The sequence below is a fragment of the Triturus cristatus genome, chromosome 3_1, assembly GCF_964204655.1.
Source record: "Triturus cristatus chromosome 3_1, aTriCri1.1, whole genome shotgun sequence".
NCBI lineage: Eukaryota > Metazoa > Chordata > Amphibia > Caudata > Salamandridae > Triturus > Triturus cristatus.
Genome location: NC_140583.1, coordinates 228,587,818 through 228,607,509, shown reverse-complemented (window position 1 = coordinate 228,607,509; position 19,692 = coordinate 228,587,818). Strand labels below are relative to the sequence as shown.

The 19,692-nt window shown below is 43.7% G+C and overlaps 1 protein-coding gene across 2 annotated transcripts in view; it reads right to left on the bottom strand.

The window, feature by feature from the left end:
* Positions 1-19,692, bottom strand: part of MYO1E (myosin IE) — a 541,337-nt gene that overhangs the window by 77,590 nt on the left and 444,055 nt on the right. For both annotated transcript variants that reach the window (XM_085643738.1, XM_085643737.1), the window contains exons 20-21: positions 12,208-12,322; positions 10,019-10,188 (exon numbers count right to left, since the gene is read on the bottom strand). In XM_085643738.1, coding sequence (XP_085499864.1) covers positions 10,019-10,188; positions 12,208-12,322 — 285 coding nt within the window. The remainder of the gene's footprint in view (positions 1-10,018; positions 10,189-12,207; positions 12,323-19,692) is intronic.

Below are 19,692 nucleotides of genomic sequence, written 5' to 3'. Positions count from 1 at the left end.
TTCTCTGGCGTTAGAAAGAGCTCTATCCTCAAGAATCTCCTTCTTTAAGTCAGAGATTTCTTGCGTGAGTTTTTTAACGTACTCAATCGCCGTCTCCACACCGAGAACCATCCAGTGTCTGGAGCAGTTATTGGCTACGTAGCTGAATCCTTCCCTGAACTTGGGGATATCTATGAAAATAGCTGGTTCATTGCGTACTTGCAATCCCTTGGGAATTATATTCGATGACAAGTACTTGGTTAGTACGTGCCCATGAAGGCGAGCTCTAATCAGTTTCTTTTCCAGTCTTTTAATTTTAGCTAATTTCTCGTTAAGACCTGAGTCAACTGATACTCTGTCTGAGCCTAGAAGAAAACTAGAAGCACCTTGATCTTGTATAAGCTTAGCTATATAGTCTTCCGTATATGACAGAGTTTCTTTTTCAGACATACTACAAACGTAAAAACACAGTACGACGAACAAATTATTACAAAACAATGAATGAGAGTTAGAAACCCTCGCAGGTGTGAACCTGCACTCAACTTAATAATATAAAAATGGGGTAACCCAGTATCCCTCAGAACCTGGGCAGTTTATCAAAATAATACAAACGGTTCTGTCGGGTAAACAATATTATTTCTAGAAAAAACTTTCATTTGTTTGTTTATATGAACACACATAGAGACCATAAATACTTTTCAAAACGGCTTTATGAATTGCATCATTCATAGATAACTAATTGCAATGGCTGTCAAAAAATCGAATGTGAAACATATTAGTGACAAAGTGACATAGTGCTCAGTGCTGTGGTGAAAAGTGCATAATATATACAGTGTGACTTATGGAGGTATTGATAATTTACAGAGGCCAGTTAAGCGAATATTTGAAACAATCTGCAGATGGATTGAATGAGTCTTTTATGCAGAGTATTTCCAACTGATCCTTGAACAAATGTCGACGTTTCAACCCAAGGTAGCGTTATTCGCTAGTCAATACGGGTCTTCATCAGGACAGGGAGTGACAGCCTATGAAATAGTAAGGAATATGGTCAGGTGCGTTCGAGAAACTGAATGCCGTGTAAATGGGTGCATGCAGGGTGATGACTCACCAGAAGTAGGCCCAATGTAACTTGTGGGGCAGTATATGAAGGTAGGCAAACAGGAGCAGTTGTATCCTGTACGACCTGGCTAGGAATCTATTCAAGAGAATGGGATTTTTTAAGACATGGCCCTGGAATGGCTGTCAAAATGATCGCATTAGTGAGGATAAACTGATAAACTCACTTGGTAGGTAAATTCGGTTCAAGTCAAATCCTTTGATAGATGAGTCGAACAGAACCGCATAAGTGATTAGTCCAAAGCGGCAGGTATGGGGGGATAGACAAAGTTCTAACCTCAGAAGGAACGAATCACTGTGGAAATAAATAAATAAAACTAAGTCTAGATTAAAGTTTAAAACGGGCGCGGTGTCTACATCAGGAGGGACGCGCATGAAGGTCTCAACTCACCATCAATATCAGCTCGGCCTTGAGTAATTACTTCATACTCGGTAGCGCGCAGGCAAGCGTCCTGTCTCTCGCGGAGTCTCTCGGCGAGTGTGTGACAGACGCTGTCAGTTAAGTAAAGGAAAGGTGCGCGTATGAGTGGCGCGTGCGGCCGCGTCATGCATCGGTTGCTAGGGGACGCTCGTGACGCCGGAAACTAACATCAGGTGCCTGATAACTGATTGGCTGATGTGAGCGATCCCGATTGGATTGAATGAACGTTGCTTGAGCAACAACGTCAAGCGTTCGTTGCTAAGGGCCCCGGTGCTAGCGATTGGCTAGGGCAAGGACGTCAGACTATTATTAATCGAAGATGTCAAACCAGCGCGGATCACCTAAATGGGCGGTTTGATTGATACGGACAGCTGAGTGTTGAGGGCGGTCTCGTGATGGCTCGGACAGTTTTAAATTAAAGGATTTTCTGATGTGATTGTCATGTTTGGCTTCACAGAATCGGGCAGTGTGTAATCACGCAATGTCAATTATTCATAGACGAATGCATTTGGTGTCGGTATAGAGTTCATCGAATGGTTTATAGTGGTTCCGTCGCATGTGTCCTGTGTCAACAAATGCCGCAGGAGAGGATTTCTCAGTAAACTGGAACATTGCTAAATAGGACAACAAGGACTTATCTATAAGCATTTAAATCATGCACATAAATCATGTATTTAGAAGCATTTGCAAAATAGATATAACAAAGAATTTGAAACCTTATCTATTAATATGCCAAAGACCTTTTAGTATCATGCATACAATTCATATATTAAAATGAGGTATTGTATTTATGTACATTGACTCAGAGGTGAAAGGTCAACAAATTGCAGATGATTTCTAACACAGGAGTCTATTGCAACTTAGGCTGAGACATATCTAACTCAGTCTTTTGATGTTGCACAGCATAGTCTATGCCAAAAGGTGGCACAGCCTGGTCTGTGTCTAAATGGGCATACAAGGAAGAGGAAATCATGTAGCAGTTGATTAAGGTTCTCAATCTCTATATTACAGATCCTGTAGGGGAATAGCACTGGAGATATAAAGAGCTAGAGTTGCCCCATCTGTCTTGCAGTCTCCTCTATTTCGTTTAACCCGGTCTGTACCGAGTTGAGCAAATGGATCCATCTACACTCTTTGTAGTTTAAGGTCCCAGAAATTGCACCTCCTCTAACATTAGGGCTAACCTTCTCTAGGATCCACCATTTGATGCTGTCTGGAGGGTGATTGTGTGTCACAAAATGCTCGACCATGGGTGCACCTTGCACTTTGCACCTTATCCTGCTTGTATGCTGGAGAATTCTGGCCTTTGCTTTTTGGATGGTTTGTCCTACATAGATAAGGCCACATGGACAAAGAATGGCATAGATAACCTGCGAGCTGTTGCAGTTAGTGAAGTGGGGCAATTTGTATGTTTTGTTTTCATATGTAAAGCTGTTCCCCTCATGGCAGAGGTCGCATGCCTTGCATTGTCCACATTTATGGTGTCCCGAAACAGGAGGTAGTCCAAAGTAGTTCCTCAGATCAGGTTGTTTAGGTGGTTCAAGAAACGCTCGTACTACCGAGTCTTTGATATTTTTGCCCCGCTTGAATGCAAAGATGGGGTCCTGCTGGATCATCAGTTCACTCGCTACCAGGTTCCAGTACTTCTTCACGATTTTTTTGATGTCATTGCTTTTTGTATTGAATGTTGTGACACAGACGATGTTGTTGTTTTTGGTGTCTTTAGTTTTGACCTCTAACAACTGTTCTCGTGGACAATACCAAGCACGTTTTATTTGCTCTTTTGAGCAGACCCATAGGGTAACCTCTTTCCCTCAGACGGTTCGTGAGGACATCAGATTCCTTAAAGTAATCCACTCTACGAGTACAGTTTCTTCTCAGTCTTAAGTATTGCCCATAGGGCAAGTTGTCTCTCAGATTACGGGGATGGTGTGAGTTGTATCTTAGTAGTGTATTTCTTTCCATGGGCTTACGATAAAGATCACAGTATAAGAGCCCTTCCTCCACTCGAAAAGTAAGATCAAGGAAATCTATTGACTCGTTGTTACTAGTCATGGTAAACTGAATGTCGTTGGACCTGGCATTGAGCCACTCGTGAAAGTTATTCAGCTCCATGCTGTCGCCGGACCATACCATGATGACATCGTCAATATAACGTTTCCATACTGCAATCTGGTTGAGAAATGGATTTTGGTGACTGTATAGATGTTCCTCTTCGTAGTTGTCCATAAAGATATTCGCCAAGCTCGGCGCATATGTGGCTCCCATCGCCACTCCTTTACACTGGTAGTAGAAATGTTTCTGAAAAATAAAATAATTCTTCTTCATCGCGATCTCTAAGAGTGTAATCAAGAAATCGGTTGGGATCCAGTGGGGTCTCTCTCGTTCATCCAAGGTGGTTCTAATAACTTCCAATGCTTTGTCTTGAGGGATTGAGGTATATAGTGAAGAGACATCCAATGTAACGAGCAGTTGTGTATGTGGATCGAATTCCTGCCCCTCCAAAAGTTGAATAATGTGCATAGTGTCTCTCACAAATGATTTTGTCTTGGGGACCCACGGTTGCAAGAAATGGTCAATAAATTTGTTCAATGGTTCCAAGATTGACCCGCAACCAGAGACAATTGGTCTGCCTGGTGGTTTCACTAGTCGCTTGTGCACTTTAGGTAGCGTGTAGATTGTAGGGATACGAGGCTCTCTGTTATTTAGGAAATCGTGTTCATGTTTGCTCAGGAAGCCACAGTCCAATCCGTGTTTAGTCATCTGTTGAATCAATGATTGTATTGTAGGTGTTGGATCTTTCCTGATCAGTTGGTAACTTTCTGAATCACCCAGTTGGAGTTCGATTTCATCCACATAATCCTTGGTGTTCTGTAATACCACAGCTCCACCCTTGTCTGCCGCTTTGATGACGATTGAATCGTTACAGCTCAGGGAGCGCAGTGCCTGCTTTTCTTCCTTGTCGATGTTATATTGTATGTATTTTCTCTCATCCAAAAGTTGCATGGTCTCATGAAGGACAATCTTTTCAAATGCTAGGATCTTCTCACTCATTTGGTAGGCATTAGGGGTAAAGGTGGAAGCAGGCCTAAAGTTCGTCGCCGATGGTACTGGGTTGAAAGTATTTTTGCTAAAATAGTATTTCAGCCTGATCTTGCGAAAGAATTGTTGGAGCTCCAGTTTTACTCGAAATGAGTCAGGTGTAACAGTAGGCACAAAGGACAATCCTTTAATGAGAACATTTCTCATTTCTTCTTCATCGCGATCTCTAAGAGTGTAATCAATAGTTCAGATTGAAGGTATAAATAAGATCATTATAACTGACCACAGAGAACCAATAATTAACTTGTCAACACATAACTTGACCGATGCTGAGAGAAATGTTCTCATTAAAGGATTGTCCTTTGTGCCTACTGTTACACCTGACTCATTTCGAGTAAAACTGGAGCTCCAACAATTCTTTCGCAAGATCAGGCTGAAATACTATTTTAGCAAAAATACTTTCAACCCAGTACCATCGGCGACGAACTTTAGGCCTGCTTCCACCTTTACCCCTAATGCCTACCAAATGAGTGAGAAGATCCTAGCATTTGAAAAGAGTGTCCTTCATGAGACCATGCAACATTTGGATGAGAGAAAATACATACAATATAACATCGACAAGGAAGAAAAGCAGGCACTGCGCTCCCTGAGCTGTAACGATTCAATCGTCATCAAAGCGGCAGACAAGGGTGGAGCTGTGGTATTACAGAACACCAAGGATTATGTGGATGAAATCGAACTCCAACTGGGTGATTCAGAAAGTTACCAACTGATCAGGAAAGATCCAACACCTACAATACAATCATTGATTCAACAGATGACTAAACACGGATTGGACTGTGGCTTCCTGAGCAAACATGAACACGATTTCCTAAATAACAGAGAGCCTCGTATCCCTACAATCTACACGCTACCTAAAGTGCACAAGCGAGTAGTGAAACCACCAGGCAGACCAATTGTCTCTGGTTGCGGGTCAATCTTGGAACCATTGAACAAATTTATTGACCATTTCTTGCAACCGTGGGTCCCCAAGACAAAATCATTTGTGAGAGACACTATGCACATTATTCAACTTTTGGAGGGGCAGGAATTCGATCCACATACACAACTGCTCGTTACATTGGATGTCTCTTCACTATATACCTCAATCCCTCAAGACAAAGCATTGGAAGTTATTAGAACCACCTTGGATGAACGAGAGAGACCCCACTGGATCCCAACCGATTTCTTGATTACACTCTTAGAGATCGCGATGAAGAAGAATTATTTTATTTTTCAGAAACATTTCTACTACCAGTGTAAAGGAGTGGCGATGGGAGCCACATATGCGCCGAGCTTGGCGAATATCTTTATGGACAACTACGAAGAGGAACATCTATACAGTCACCAAAATCCATTTCTCAACCAGATTGCAGTATGGAAACGTTATATTGACGATGTCATCATGGTATGGTCCGGCGACAGCATGGAGCTGAATAACTTTCACGAGTGGCTCAATGCCAGGTCCAACGACATTCAGTTTACCATGACTAGTAACAACGAGTCAATAGATTTCCTTGATCTTACTTTTCGAGTGGAGGAAGGGCTCTTATACTGTGATCTTTATCGTAAGCCCATGGAAAGAAATACACTACTAAGATACAACTCACACCATCCCCGTAATCTGAGAGACAACTTGCCCTATGGGCAATACTTAAGACTGAGAAGAAACTGTACTCGTAGAGTGGATTACTTTAAGGAATCTGATGTCCTCACGAACCGTCTGAGGGAAAGAGGTTACCCTATGGGTCTGCTCAAAAGAGCAAAAAAACGTGCTTGGTATTGTCCACGAGAACAGTTGTTAGAGGTCAAAACTAAAGACACCAAAAACAACAACATCGTCTGTGTCACAACATTCAATACAAAAAGCAATGACATCAAAAAAATCGTGAAGAAGTACTGGAACCTGGTAGCGAGTGAACTGATGATCCAGCAGGACCTCATCTTTGCATTCAAGCGGGGCAAAAATATCAAAGACTCGGTAGTACGAGCGTTTCTTGAACCACCTAAACAACCTGATCTGAGGAACTACTTTGGACTACCTCCTGTTTCGGGACACCATAAATGTGGACAATGCAAGGCATGCGACCTCTGCCATGAGGGGAACAGCTTTACATATGAAAACAAAACATACAAATTGCCCCACTTCACTAACTGCAACAGCTCGCAGGTTATCTATGCCATTCTTTGTCCATGTGGCCTTATCTATGTAGGACAAACCATCCAAAAAGCAAAGGCCAGAATTCTCCAGCATACAAGCAGGATAAGGTGCAAAGTGCAAGGTGCACCCATGGTCGAGCATTTTGTGACACACAATCACCCTCCAGACAGCATCAAATGGTGGATCCTAGAGAAGGTTAGCCCTAATGTTAGAGGAGGTGCAATTTCTGGGACCTTAAACTACAAAGAGTGTAGATGGATCCATTTGCTCAACTCGGTACAGACCGGGTTAAACGAAATAGAGGAGACTGCAAGACAGATGGGGCAACTCTAGCTCTTTATATCTCCAGTGCTATTCCCCTACAGGATCTGTAATATAGAGATTGAGAACCTTAATCAACTGCTACATGATTTCCTCTTCCTTGTATGCCCATTTAGACACAGACCAGGCTGTGCCACCTTTTGGCATAGACTATGCTGTGCAACATCAAAAGACTGAGTTAGATATGTCTCAGCCTAAGTTGCAATAGACTCCTGTGTTAGAAATCATCTGCAATTTGTTGACCTTTCACCTCTGAGTCAATGTACATAAATACAATACCTCATTTTAATATATGAATTGTATGCATGATACTAAAAGGTCTTTGGCATATTAATAGATAAGGTTTCAAATTCTTTGTTATATCTATTTTGCAAATGCTTCTAAATACATGATTTATGTGCATGATTTAAATGCTTATAGATAAGTCCTTGTTGTCCTATTTAGCAATGTTCCAGTTTACTGAGAAATCCTCTCCTGCGGCATTTGTTGACACAGGACACATGCGACGGAACCACTATAAACCATTCGATGAACTCTATACCGACACCAAATGCATTCGTCTATGAATAATTGACATTGCGTGATTACACACTGCCCGATTCTGTGAAGCCAAACATGACAATCACACCAGAAAATCCTTTAATTTAAAACTGTCCGAGCCATCACGAGACCGCCCTCAACACTCAGCTGTCCGTATCAATCAAACCGCCCATTTAGGTGATCCGCGCTGGTTTGACATCTTCGATTAATAATAGTCTGACGTCCTTGCCCTAGCCAATCGCTAGCACCGGGGCCCTTAGCAACGAACGCTTGACGTTGTTGCTCAAGCAACGTTCATTCAATCCAATCGGGATCGCTCACATCAGCCAATCAGTTATCAGGCACCTGATGTTAGTTTCCGGCGTCACGAGCGTCCCCTAGCAACCGATGCATGACGCGGCCGCACGCGCCACTCATACGCGCACCTTTCCTTTACTTAACTGACAGCGTCTGTCACACACTCGCCGAGAGACTCCGCGAGAGACAGGACGCTTGCCTGCGCGCTACCGAGTATGAAGTAATTACTCAAGGCCGAGCTGATATTGATGGTGAGTTGAGACCCTCATGCGCGTCCCTCCTGATGTAGACACCGCGCCCGTTTTAAACTTTAATCTAGACTTAGTTTTATTTATTTATTTCCACAGTGATTCGTTCCTTCTGAGGTTAGAACTTTGTCTATCCCCCCATACCTGCCGCTTTGGACTAATCACTTATGCGGTTCTGTTCGACTCATCTATCAAAGGATTTGACTTGAACCGAATTTACCTACCAAGTGAGTTTATCAGTTTATCCTCACTAATGCGATCATTTTGACAGCCATACCAGGGCCATGTCTTAAAAAATCCCATTCTCTTGAATAGATTCCTAGCCAGGTCGTACAGGATACAACTGCTCCTGTTTGCCTACCTTCATATACTGCCCCACAAGTTACATTGGGCCTACTTCTGGTGAGTCATCACCCTGCATGCACCCATTTACACGGCATTCAGTTTCTCGAACGCACCTGACCATATTCCTTACTATTTCATAGGCTGTCACTCCCTGTCCTGATGAAGACCCGTATTGACTAGCGAATAACGCTACCTTGGGTTGAAACGTCGACATTTGTTCAAGGATCAGTTGGAAATACTCTGCATAAAAGACTCATTCAATCCATCTGCAGATTGTTTCAAATATTCGCTTAACTGGCCTCTGTAAATTATCAATACCTCCATAAGTCACACTGTATATATTATGCACTTTTCACCACAGCACTGAGCACTATGTCACTTTGTCACTAATATGTTTCACATTCGATTTTTTGACAGCCATTGCAATTAGTTATCTATGAATGATGCAATTCATAAAGCCGTTTTGAAAAGTATTTATGGTCTCTATGTGTGTTCATATAAACAAACAAATGAAAGTTTTTTCTAGAAATAATATTGTTTACCCGACAGAACCGTTTGTATTATTTTGATAAACTGCCCAGGTTCTGAGGGATACTGGGTTACCCCATTTTTATATTATTATACAGCCCAAGGAGAGCATGGCGCTCTAGTCAGGCTGGGCTGCTAACAGTACCCTGCTTTAAAAAGAACCGGAGAGGAGGCTCTCTGCAGATTTATGGAACCAGTTGCCTAGTCAGCCGAGAATGATAAAAGAGGAGGTTAGTTTCAAAAAGCTCTAAAAGCATACCTCCTTACCTTTAGGGTAGGGGTTGACTGGCCGAGGCCTATTCTTCTGTTGTACCGTTGATGCTGAGTGCCGGGACACTCTTGGAGTAGCCAAGCGCTATATAAATGATTTTCATTCATTTATTCATTACATGAGTGGACCTGTAGACCTCACTCCAGTGACACAGGTGAAAAGAGCTGTACACTATACGGTATGCTGCCACCACTCTGCTAGTGCTAGTTAACTCTTGGTAAAGGCAGTAGCCTTCCACCAACATGAGGGTAGCACTTTGGTCACTCCTCGCGGTACAACAAGACCGCAACCTGTGAGACAGGTTGTGTCATGGCGCACATGCATGATCCATGTTTGTCCATGACATCAGCACCAAGGATCCACTCAGGGCAGGCGTGTCGTCCGTCACCATGCGAGGGACTTGTCTGTTCCAACAGGCCTCCAGAGAGGAATAAGTTGGAAATTATAACGCAAGCGTTAAAGATCATAGTGGCACTGAGGGAATGCAGGATCATTTTGAGATGTGTGTCCTTAGGCACTACATTCTGAGAAATGTATGAATAAGAAGTTCTACAAAGTTGGCAAGACATCTGCAAAATGATATACAAAATCTGAGCAAAGCACAATATAGGACTCGCGTACTAATTATTGGCATTTGGCTATTAAAGCAGAACTATTCATTGTGTGTTAGCATAAGATGAGTATTTTCTGTTTGATTTAGAATACCATACCTTAAACCTTCTGTCATACTTTGTGACCGTATCTGCAAACTCAATCTTCTCTCGCTTGCCCACAAACTGGCGCAGCTCGGGGTGCTCTTCCATGCCGATATAATCCCCAATGAAGTTCCTGTTGAGGCTGTTCCGCCTCCGCTCCTTCTTGTTAAGCAAGAGATCTGAAGCTAAACGGAAATTTGTGTTAGTGCAGATTTCAAGAATTTCTGATATGTATTTAGCTATATCAGCGCAGACCTGGCTCAGAAGCAACAAAGCAATATAGAAAACAAGAGGGAGGACATGTGTGGGGGAGGTTTGGGTCACCCATGGGCCATTTCTTTACAAAGTAACTTTCAAAGTAATACAACTGTAAATCAAACCCAAATATACAATTAAATACATTCTGTCAACATAAAATATTTCTAGAGAATTTTGCAGTGGAAACATTTTTACCTTGTGACTCAGGCACATAAAGCAATGGAAACACACCCATATTTACTCATCTTGTTTTAAATTTAACATATATAACCACATGTTTCCAACTCAAGTCAGATGTAGTGATAGGGTGTGGGCAAACATAGGCATTTATGGGTAGGTTACGGGTGGTGGCCAGTAACTAAAGCCCTGTTCAAATGAGTGACATTGCGCGAGGTTCAATCTTGAGGTGAGCATGTTGTCAGCGATGCAGAAAACTGAGGAAAACATTCGCCCTTCCTCTTCCAGGAAACTGCTGCCATCACCAGAAGACCATCGGCTACAGCTGCCCCTGGAGTAAAGTCTTTCTACTTGGTGGGCACACTGACAACAGCCCTACCTGTACCACCCTCCTCTCGGCTGGGAAGCCCCTCCCCATGTGCCTAGTTGTTTATATGCATCACGCAAAGCGATTCTTGATCACGTGACAGTTTCTCGTTGAGGAAGTCTGGTCTCTGTATTTAATCCCACTTCCGGAAATGAATCATCTCCTTGCCTTACAAACCCTCTGCTGTAAACTGTATTGTAAATGATCTATTTATGGAAGCTGCTGACCCACAGATGTCAAGAGTTGTGCATTATGGAGATTCGGATTTAAATGAGAAAACAGCTTTCACGCTGAAGTACAGACAGGGACACAGGATGGCACCTCTGCAGCCACAGGATGGACAGGAAGCAGAGAAGGTCAAAATGAATCCAAGAATTCTACAAGAGTTTAGAGAGGGGGCAGGTAGTGAGGTGAGACTCAGGGTCCCCTAGAAGCAGGACTGCAAGTGACAGAGCAGAGCTTGAATCAAGAATATTCTTTCAAAATCTATCCATATAAAACTCTGCTTCAACAGCAAGCCCACCCTGCTGGGGAGAAACTAAACTTTTGGTAATATTTCTTCAATCTGTCTAATCTCTTTCTGGCAATAAAGTAGAGGTGCTGTGATGTGTGGCAACAGGCGCACAGAGTGTATCCAGGGTTAACTGGCCTACAGAGCAATCGGGCAGTGCCCGAAGCTCTCACAGGTCAGTGCGTGGGACATTTTATTGGCTGTTAGTGGACAGGTTTTATGCTCTAATGGGGCAGTTTGAACTGTTGATTTCCCTGGTATTAAAACAAATATTGCCTAACGCAAGCTCAAATCCGTGCAGTCTTCCATACCTTGAAAAATACTTCTACAGCTTGTCTTTACTAGTTCAAAACTGCCCCAGTTTGCAAACATGAGACACTTTTTCAGCTTTCTGATTCACTAATAGGGATACTTTTATTTTGGTGCCTGGGCCTATTTTCTGTCCCAGTCTGACTCCTAGTGCACAGAACTTATCTTTAGAGGTGAAAAATATTGTGCCAATTCTTCTGCGCAGCACTACTCCTTAGGGTGAGTGAGATTATGGGTGCACCCCAATCACTGCAGGATCAACCCTCCATAAGATACATATCGCTTCAAAACCTGATCTCAATATGTACAGGTTGAGAAAATTCTGCACGCCTGCAACGTGCAAATGTATTTGTTGGGAGACTGGATCCTCCCTAAAGCATGGCTCTAGATGTGAAACCTGTGAGATGCAGACCCTGCAGGCACATGTATCCCACACCCCCAGCAGCCAGGGTAGAGATGCTGTAGGAAACCGCCTGAGGCAGTTACTGCACGCAGAAGCTAGATAGGTTTGCACTGTTCCTGTCTCAAGATGGCTGAGGCACCTTTTAGCTATCATGCAGCATTATACAGAAATATATTTACCTTGCTCTCTCATTTGCACGTATTTCTTTCTGGCCACATACTTCCGCCATGCCTTCTGGATTGCCCGTGCGTAGCCGTCGTACTTCCTCTCCCTCATCTCCTCCAGCAAGAACAGCTACATACGATGGATAGAAGACAGGCAAAGAATTAGACACATAGATATACGACAAGCAAAGTATTGAAGATAATGATAAAAGACAGGTCAAGCACCAGAGACAAAGGTATAAGAGAGGTAAAGCACCAGAGACAAAGGTATAAGACAGGTAAAGCATTACAGGCAACGGTAGAAGAAAGGCAAAGCATTAGAGACTAAGGTTTAAGACAGGCAAAGAATTAGAGACAGCGGGAGAAGACAGGAAAAGCATTAGAGGCGGGTAGAAGAAGGCAAAACATTAGAAACATAGGTAGAAGACAGACAAAGCATTATATTGGTAAGAGTATGTGCTGTCAGCTACCCTCAACCATACAAAGCTTTCTTCTTCCACTACCTCTGACCCATCAGGATACACTACAGGTATGGTATTAACCCTACTGCCACGGCACTAAGCTCTACCTAATACCAGGCAGTGGGGTCAGCAAGATCAGCCATGCATAGCAGGATCACCATACCATGGCTACAGTCCCCTCCAGGTCTCTGTCTATCAATTGCTCTTTTTGCATTTGTCACCCCGAGTGGGACGGGTATGCCCAGACGTGGGTCGCGTGCTCTCCATGCCACTGGAGTCAAGCTATCCTGGCTGATGAGGGGTGAAACCCCAAAACCGGTCACAGGATGTTTGTTTCCAGTCCAGGGCAGACCTGGTATGGCAGTTCGGGCTGGACTGCTCTCATGGGAGCGGGGTCAGACTGATTTGCATATGGCTGGGTTTAAACTGGAATGACATTGGGAGCAAAAGAATGATGGATTTAGGCCCAGATCTCTGTACTGGGGTGAATGTTTGACATTGATCAGCATCCTGTCCATCAATGTATACAAACCTCTCAAGCTGCCTTCGCTTGAGTGCCCAAATGTGGCGGATATGTGGAGGGAACACTTGAACAACCTCCATACTACTTTAAGACTGTTCTAATGTCTTATGAGTCCTGTATTTAACACCCAGGCATGGCCAGGGGCCGGTTCTAGGGGTGTAACACTTTGTAAGTGGTACCGTGAAAACTAAGGTGAGAAATCTAAAGTTTCCAGGAATGGAAGGCAGACTTACCTACATCATAAGTCAGCTTAGCAGGTCAATATGGCTTCTTCCATAACACTTTTGAATAAACTTGTGGTAAGAAAAGGTAGGAGGGCTGGAGTACAGTGAATTGCATGGCACGTGTCTGACTCTTCCGGGTGGTACTGTCTTATTACAAGCAGTGGCTTACTGGGTACACTAAGGCCCTCATTCCGAGGCCGGGATGAACACGAAGTCAGGCGCAATCGGGGGCCTTGCCTGGTTTCGGATTTTGAGCAGTGGAAAATTACCACATACACCAGGATTTTGGCTGTGAAAATTCCCTTCCAAAATATTACCAGGAGGAATGTGCGTGGGACAACGGGGAAACAATCTGCCTATTTCAGGTGTGGTAAATCCGCCTCTGCATGTCATTCTCCATTTTAGCCAGTCTAACTTGAAATAGGAGTGTACAATTCACCCCCGAGTAAAACTGCGAGGCGGGACGATAGCTGCCACGGGACCCTAGTTCATGTGACACTTCAGCCATTCCTTACTTTTTAGCCAAGACACTAAAACTTCTGACTGAAATTGGCACATATTACGCAAAGCTACTATGGCGCACTGTCATCTGCACCTCAAACCCCTCACACCAAGTTCTTCAATGGGTGATTTCACCTTAGAAGGAAGGTTAATGCTGTGAGTGCTCACTTCTAATGTGTCTCTGCCTCAAATGGCAACCCTATGGGGGAAGTGTAGCCTTAGACTTCCACTGCAATAGTATCACAAAGAAACAAAGGGGCAACCTAGTAAACCAGGGACCAGGGCGGGGCAATGATTATCAAAAAGGTGGTCCTTAGATTTCCACGACAATAGCATTGTAAAGAAACTTTCTTGAACGTTTTCTTAGTAATGCAGTTAATGCATTGCTTTTTGCCAATTACATTCATATAGTGCAGAGACAGTTCATGACAATATGACACATTATTTACATTAGTCGAAAAACAATGTGCACTGACAAGGGGACGGCGCAGTGAACAGTGAATAATGTGAGAAAAAAGTGCTGAACCGACAATCATTTTTGCTTGTTGCTCAGAGTTTGCTGAGGCTTTCCCATGCAACTAAGACTCATACATCTACGGTTGTGGGTCTTGGTACCCCAATCCTCTGGTGTCTCCTACTGTTATTTTGTCCCGATGATGACCCTGTTCTAAGTAATTGTGCTAAGGGGTCAAAATAGCAACAACAACAAATGAGGATTGATTTTAAATTCTGATTGAGGTTTATGTCACTCATGGAATGGGTGCCATGTACAACAACACATGTACATTTATGTTTAGCACAAGCGCACTTTTTTATCACATTATTCACTTTTCACTGAGTTGTCACCTTTGTAGGAGTATTTACTGCTTAACCAAGAAAACTTGCAGGAGAGTTTCTTTACAATACTATTGCCATGGAAGTCTAACGCTAGGCTTACCTCACACGGACCACCTTTATGATAATAATTGTCCATCCCTAGTCCAGGGCTTACTGGGTTGCTCCATTATTTAAATATCAAATGGCAACCCAACATGACATTTTTGTCACTTATGAACTAGATGTGCTGACGGCAGCCTGCACTGTAAAATAAAAAAAAACACACTGGCTCTGTTTTCGAGCTGTGTTATCATCCTAAAACATTTCAATTCTTTTTATGACTTATTTATATGTCACAATGGCAGGGAAAGGTTTATTTCTGATAACAGGGGTTATTAGGTTCGCGGTAACTCCCCAGATCTGGTGTCTTTCATCTGGAGACCCCACCTGATGACAGGTGCCCCTCAATCTTTTAAAATGCACGTTAAATTAAAAGCTTGGCGTCGACCTTGAGATTCCAGATGTAGTTTTAAAAGCACACGTTGAAAGTAAATGTTTCTTCCTCCCTAGTTTCGACGCTGGTCTCTACTCCTGCTTTACTCACTTGGTCTCTCTGTAAATGTATTGAAAGCAAAATGGAATTTCCTTGCGTCTTATTCACCTTATCGGGTAAAGCTAGGAGTATTTTCAAAAAAGGCAAACTCTGGTTCCTAGTGGTATACATACAATGCTACATGTACTATTAATATAATTGCATATTGTGATGCACCTATAAGTAAATGAACTTTAGAATTATTCCCACAACAGTTAAATCATTGTGCGCTTCTCCGAGAACCCTGTAGGTGGTGCTACAGGACAACGGGGAGTTCCTCATGATCTGCCGCGATTGTCCCTTCTTGCCTGATAGTGACTGTGCCCAATTACTTAAACTTCCTTTCTTCATTACTCTCCAGGTATGCCAACTGCGTCGCACTAATGAGTCTTAAAGATGATGAAAAACACAAGTTGGTGTTTGAGGGTCACGAGCGTGAGCTTCACCTACTACTGGCTTTTCAGCAGACAGCGCTTTGCATGAAACTTCTAGTTTTATTTTCTTATTTAGCGCCTTGAGACCCTCACGGGTGAGTAGCGCGCTTCACAAATCCCTGATTGAGTTTTTCGGTTTTCGTAATCCCATGCGTGATTTGCTCATCAACAACCCGTTTTCTTCACTTAGGGATTTTTTGTTTTAATACAGGTACTTGAAGTATTGAATTCATAACGGATTTAACAGCACGAGTATTACACCATAGAAAGGCGAAATCTGAACTGCATGAGTTCCTCACGCAGGAATTGGGAAAGGTGAGCTCTGTCCCCATTTTACGTTTGCATCGACACGTCTCAGCAGCCGGCTGCTGCTGGCTGAAAACCAGGACTGGGTGAACACCCACTCTTAAGGTGGGCACCGGGCAGCTGGTGACAGCTGTGCTGATGATTAGGAGTCTATTAGGAGATTTTGATTCAAATTACAGAAGCTAAAAAGCATTTGCAATGCAATACGTCTTGCATTTGCGAAAGTTTGAGCTACAGGCATTGTAAATGACAATGTATTTTATTGATATATTTTGAAAACTTGCAAGCGGTGCGTAAACACACACTTTGTACTCATAGTCCTAGTTAATAAGAAACAAGGCTGGCAGTAAAAAAGGCGCAGTTACTGCCAGCCTTGCTTCTCGTAAGCAACAACTATAAGTAAAAAGTGCGTGTTTACACACCGCTTGCAGGTTTTTAAAACACATAAATAAAAGGCGTTGCCATAGAAAGGCAGGGACCTAGACGTCAGGCCCTGTTTTTGGAAAGCAGGAGGGAGGAGGAGGCAGCTGCAGCCAAAACAGACCTCGGTCTTTAAATGCACAACAAATGTGGCAAGGTAAGAGCAAGATTTACAGCCCTGTTTACAGCACAGCTCTGTAAACCACGAGCACTGGTCTAGAGTGCTCCAGCTTAAAGAAAGAAATAGTGCTCACAAGCTCTGAGTAACAACACATGTAACAGGGGCAGTCCTTGAAAATGGGCAGAGCTTTTAAAGCCCATATACTGAATACAGCATGTCTCACAGAGACAGCCCAAGCGCTTCCTATGCGAGACCTAAAAAGTGGACAAGCTTGGTATCTCATAGTCTTGATTTTCAGATTGATAAGTATTGATTTTCATGTGGCATGTATTTAACTTCTGCACATTCTTTTGGACAATGCCATGTTTTTTAAGTCTGGTTACAGAAGGCTTTAGTCGTAACTCCACACAACATACAAAATCAATACAGGGGCTTTGAGCGACCCTCCTTCAGCCAATAGATTGATTGGGCGAGCTCCTTACATGCACTGACTAGATAAAGTGTCAGTCACATTTTGGCATCAGTCCACAGCATTTTGTGCATGTTTTGTGAAGTTAGAGAGCACACTGGGGACAGATACAAAGTAGTCAATCTCATTGCAGCTCAGCCGTACCTCGCGTGCGTGTAGACACACAAACACACACATTCTCTCACTCTCTCTCTCATATTAATTATGGCACTGCATCCACATTTTGGGGAACAGTGGCCTGGAGCTCTCGTGAAAAAATGTGCATGATGTGCTACATTGACCCACGAGGATTTGTGGTTGACAAGTGTTCTTCAATCCAGACAATTTTTCAAGCCTCCCATGGCTTTTATTCATGATAAACACAAAAGCGTATTGTGTACATATAACTACACGTAGCCAACAATACCTGTTGTTCTTGGCGTTTAGTGACACGTGGGAACAATTTGTTTATTTATTCACAGTACGCTCCCCGTGACGAAGAACCTGTGAGTCCTGAAATGCATTTGGGATTCCACTCGTACCTAAATCACCAGGTAATGAACGTGTAACGATCGGAATAGATTGTTTCAGAGAATTTGGACTTGTTTGATTGTTCTGCACGTTTTGAAGATTCTTTGTTTTTTTACGAATAATTAAACAAATACATTACAATCGATGAAATTTTGGTAACCGTATGATCAGAGTCTTTATTAGTGAATAATGGCCATGGAGGCTTGAAATATTGGTGGGCGCCCTGGGACTCTTTTAGAGAACAGAGAGACTCTACGTAGCTTTGTGTTCAGAGACAGAGACAGACAGGACAGCATGCCTAGGCCCTTGACTGGGATCACTCAGAAGATATGAAATACACTTAAATGTGCACAGGAACATATACTATTTAGTTATCTTTCTAGATTACACCAGGATTCTAGATCTTTCTAGTTCACACCACGATGTAGCCCCGCAATTCACCACGCAGCAGCCAGCATTCTGTGCCAGCTCTGTGTCTGCCACCATCAGCCCCAAATCCAGCCCTATTCCCTCCCCCTTGAGCCATTGGGGCAGAGCAGGCCCCTAGACCTGTTTAATACAGGGGTATGAGAGGCAACATTCCAAGTAAAAAAGAGAAAAGGGTTTTCTGGTATAAAGTAAATACAGCAATTCGGAAGAGACAAAGAGAAGCTTCACGTCGTTGACCTCTTCAGTTGAGCAGGTTAGCGGAGTGTGTCTCACTGGGCCCTTCCCCCTCCCCATGCTTTCTCCAGCACATTCCCTAAGCTGACAGACACATTGGGCTTGCCCAACCCAGCCAACTGCGGCTGGTGCTGCCTCGCAGCCCTGAAGCACAACTGGCTCCTGATTGGTTAAACCTGTACCTCTCATCAGCTGTGCAATATGGCCAGCCACTCATGGGATAAGCTGCTGCTCGCAGTGTTTTATCTGAGCAGGGTTCTCACAAGTTGGTCCTGGAGGGCCGGATCTATGCCCGATTTTTAAGATAACTACCTTTATCTAAATGAGAATATGCTAAAAATCTGTCCTGGATCCGACCGACTGTGGAAAACCCTGGTCTAGGGTGCCTGCGCAAGCTATGGATGATGGGAAAGGTCAGGACAGCAGGAAAGACCCTCTGCTGCAACTTGAATTACTGATGATAATGATAGTAAGCGAAGTCGCCCTTGCAACTTGGGCCGGTGTGTCCTTGTTACTCATCGGGTGATCCACAGCGCTGGGGACAGGCAGGAGGATGACCACGGCTAACGCATGAGTGTCATCAATGCTGTAGAACTACCGAGACTCAACTGCCCATCCAGTTTACACACTGCGCCTGCCTGGGTTGAGGCACTGCGAGGAGCAGCGACAGGCAGCAGAGGGGCAGGCCACTGCTGCCGCCTCCAGGTACTGTTGGCCTGTCATGCTTCACCACGGACCACTGTCTTGTACGGCTGCTCACTGGCAGCTTGAAGCACATGGAGAGCAACAACTCTAGGAGATGCTGAGCGGGCACTGCCTGCAGCTGTGTGTCTGGCCGTGTCCTGCATCCAACCACCGGCAGACCATGGTAAGCACTTGAGTCACTGCCTGCACCAGAGATGAGCTGACTCTCGCTTGGGGGACTGTCCGGCTGAGGGGACACTGCTCAGAGAGTTGTCTGTTGGCCAATGTGCACCAGTTACCATCTCTCTAAGTAATGCCACTTGCTTACGCCATCTTGTGATGACTGTTCTATGATGCCAGCCTGATGAGAGCGATATGGGGCACCGCAGTTTTGATAGAAATATTTCGCATCAGTGTATGATAATGCAGTGGGTACTTTGAGCCCTTGCTACAGATATATGCTGCAACCTGGAGCTCACAGGCTCGTGTCTCAGTAAGGGTCTACTTCACTGTTGGAGATACATATGAGAAATGAGAACGATATTAAGATGGCAGATGAAACCATGCCCCCGGGAAATGGATGACCCGTCTCAAGCATTCATAATTCAGTAATTAGTGTACAGACAGAGTTGTCGTCTTGGTTCACTTCATTTGGACGGAATGCTTTTGCTTCCAATACACACACAACTCAGCTGCCATGCTGCTCCGCATGTTGGAAATGTCAGAGACCTGGCTTCTTCTATCGTATGACATTGACATAACTAATGTGTTCTCCT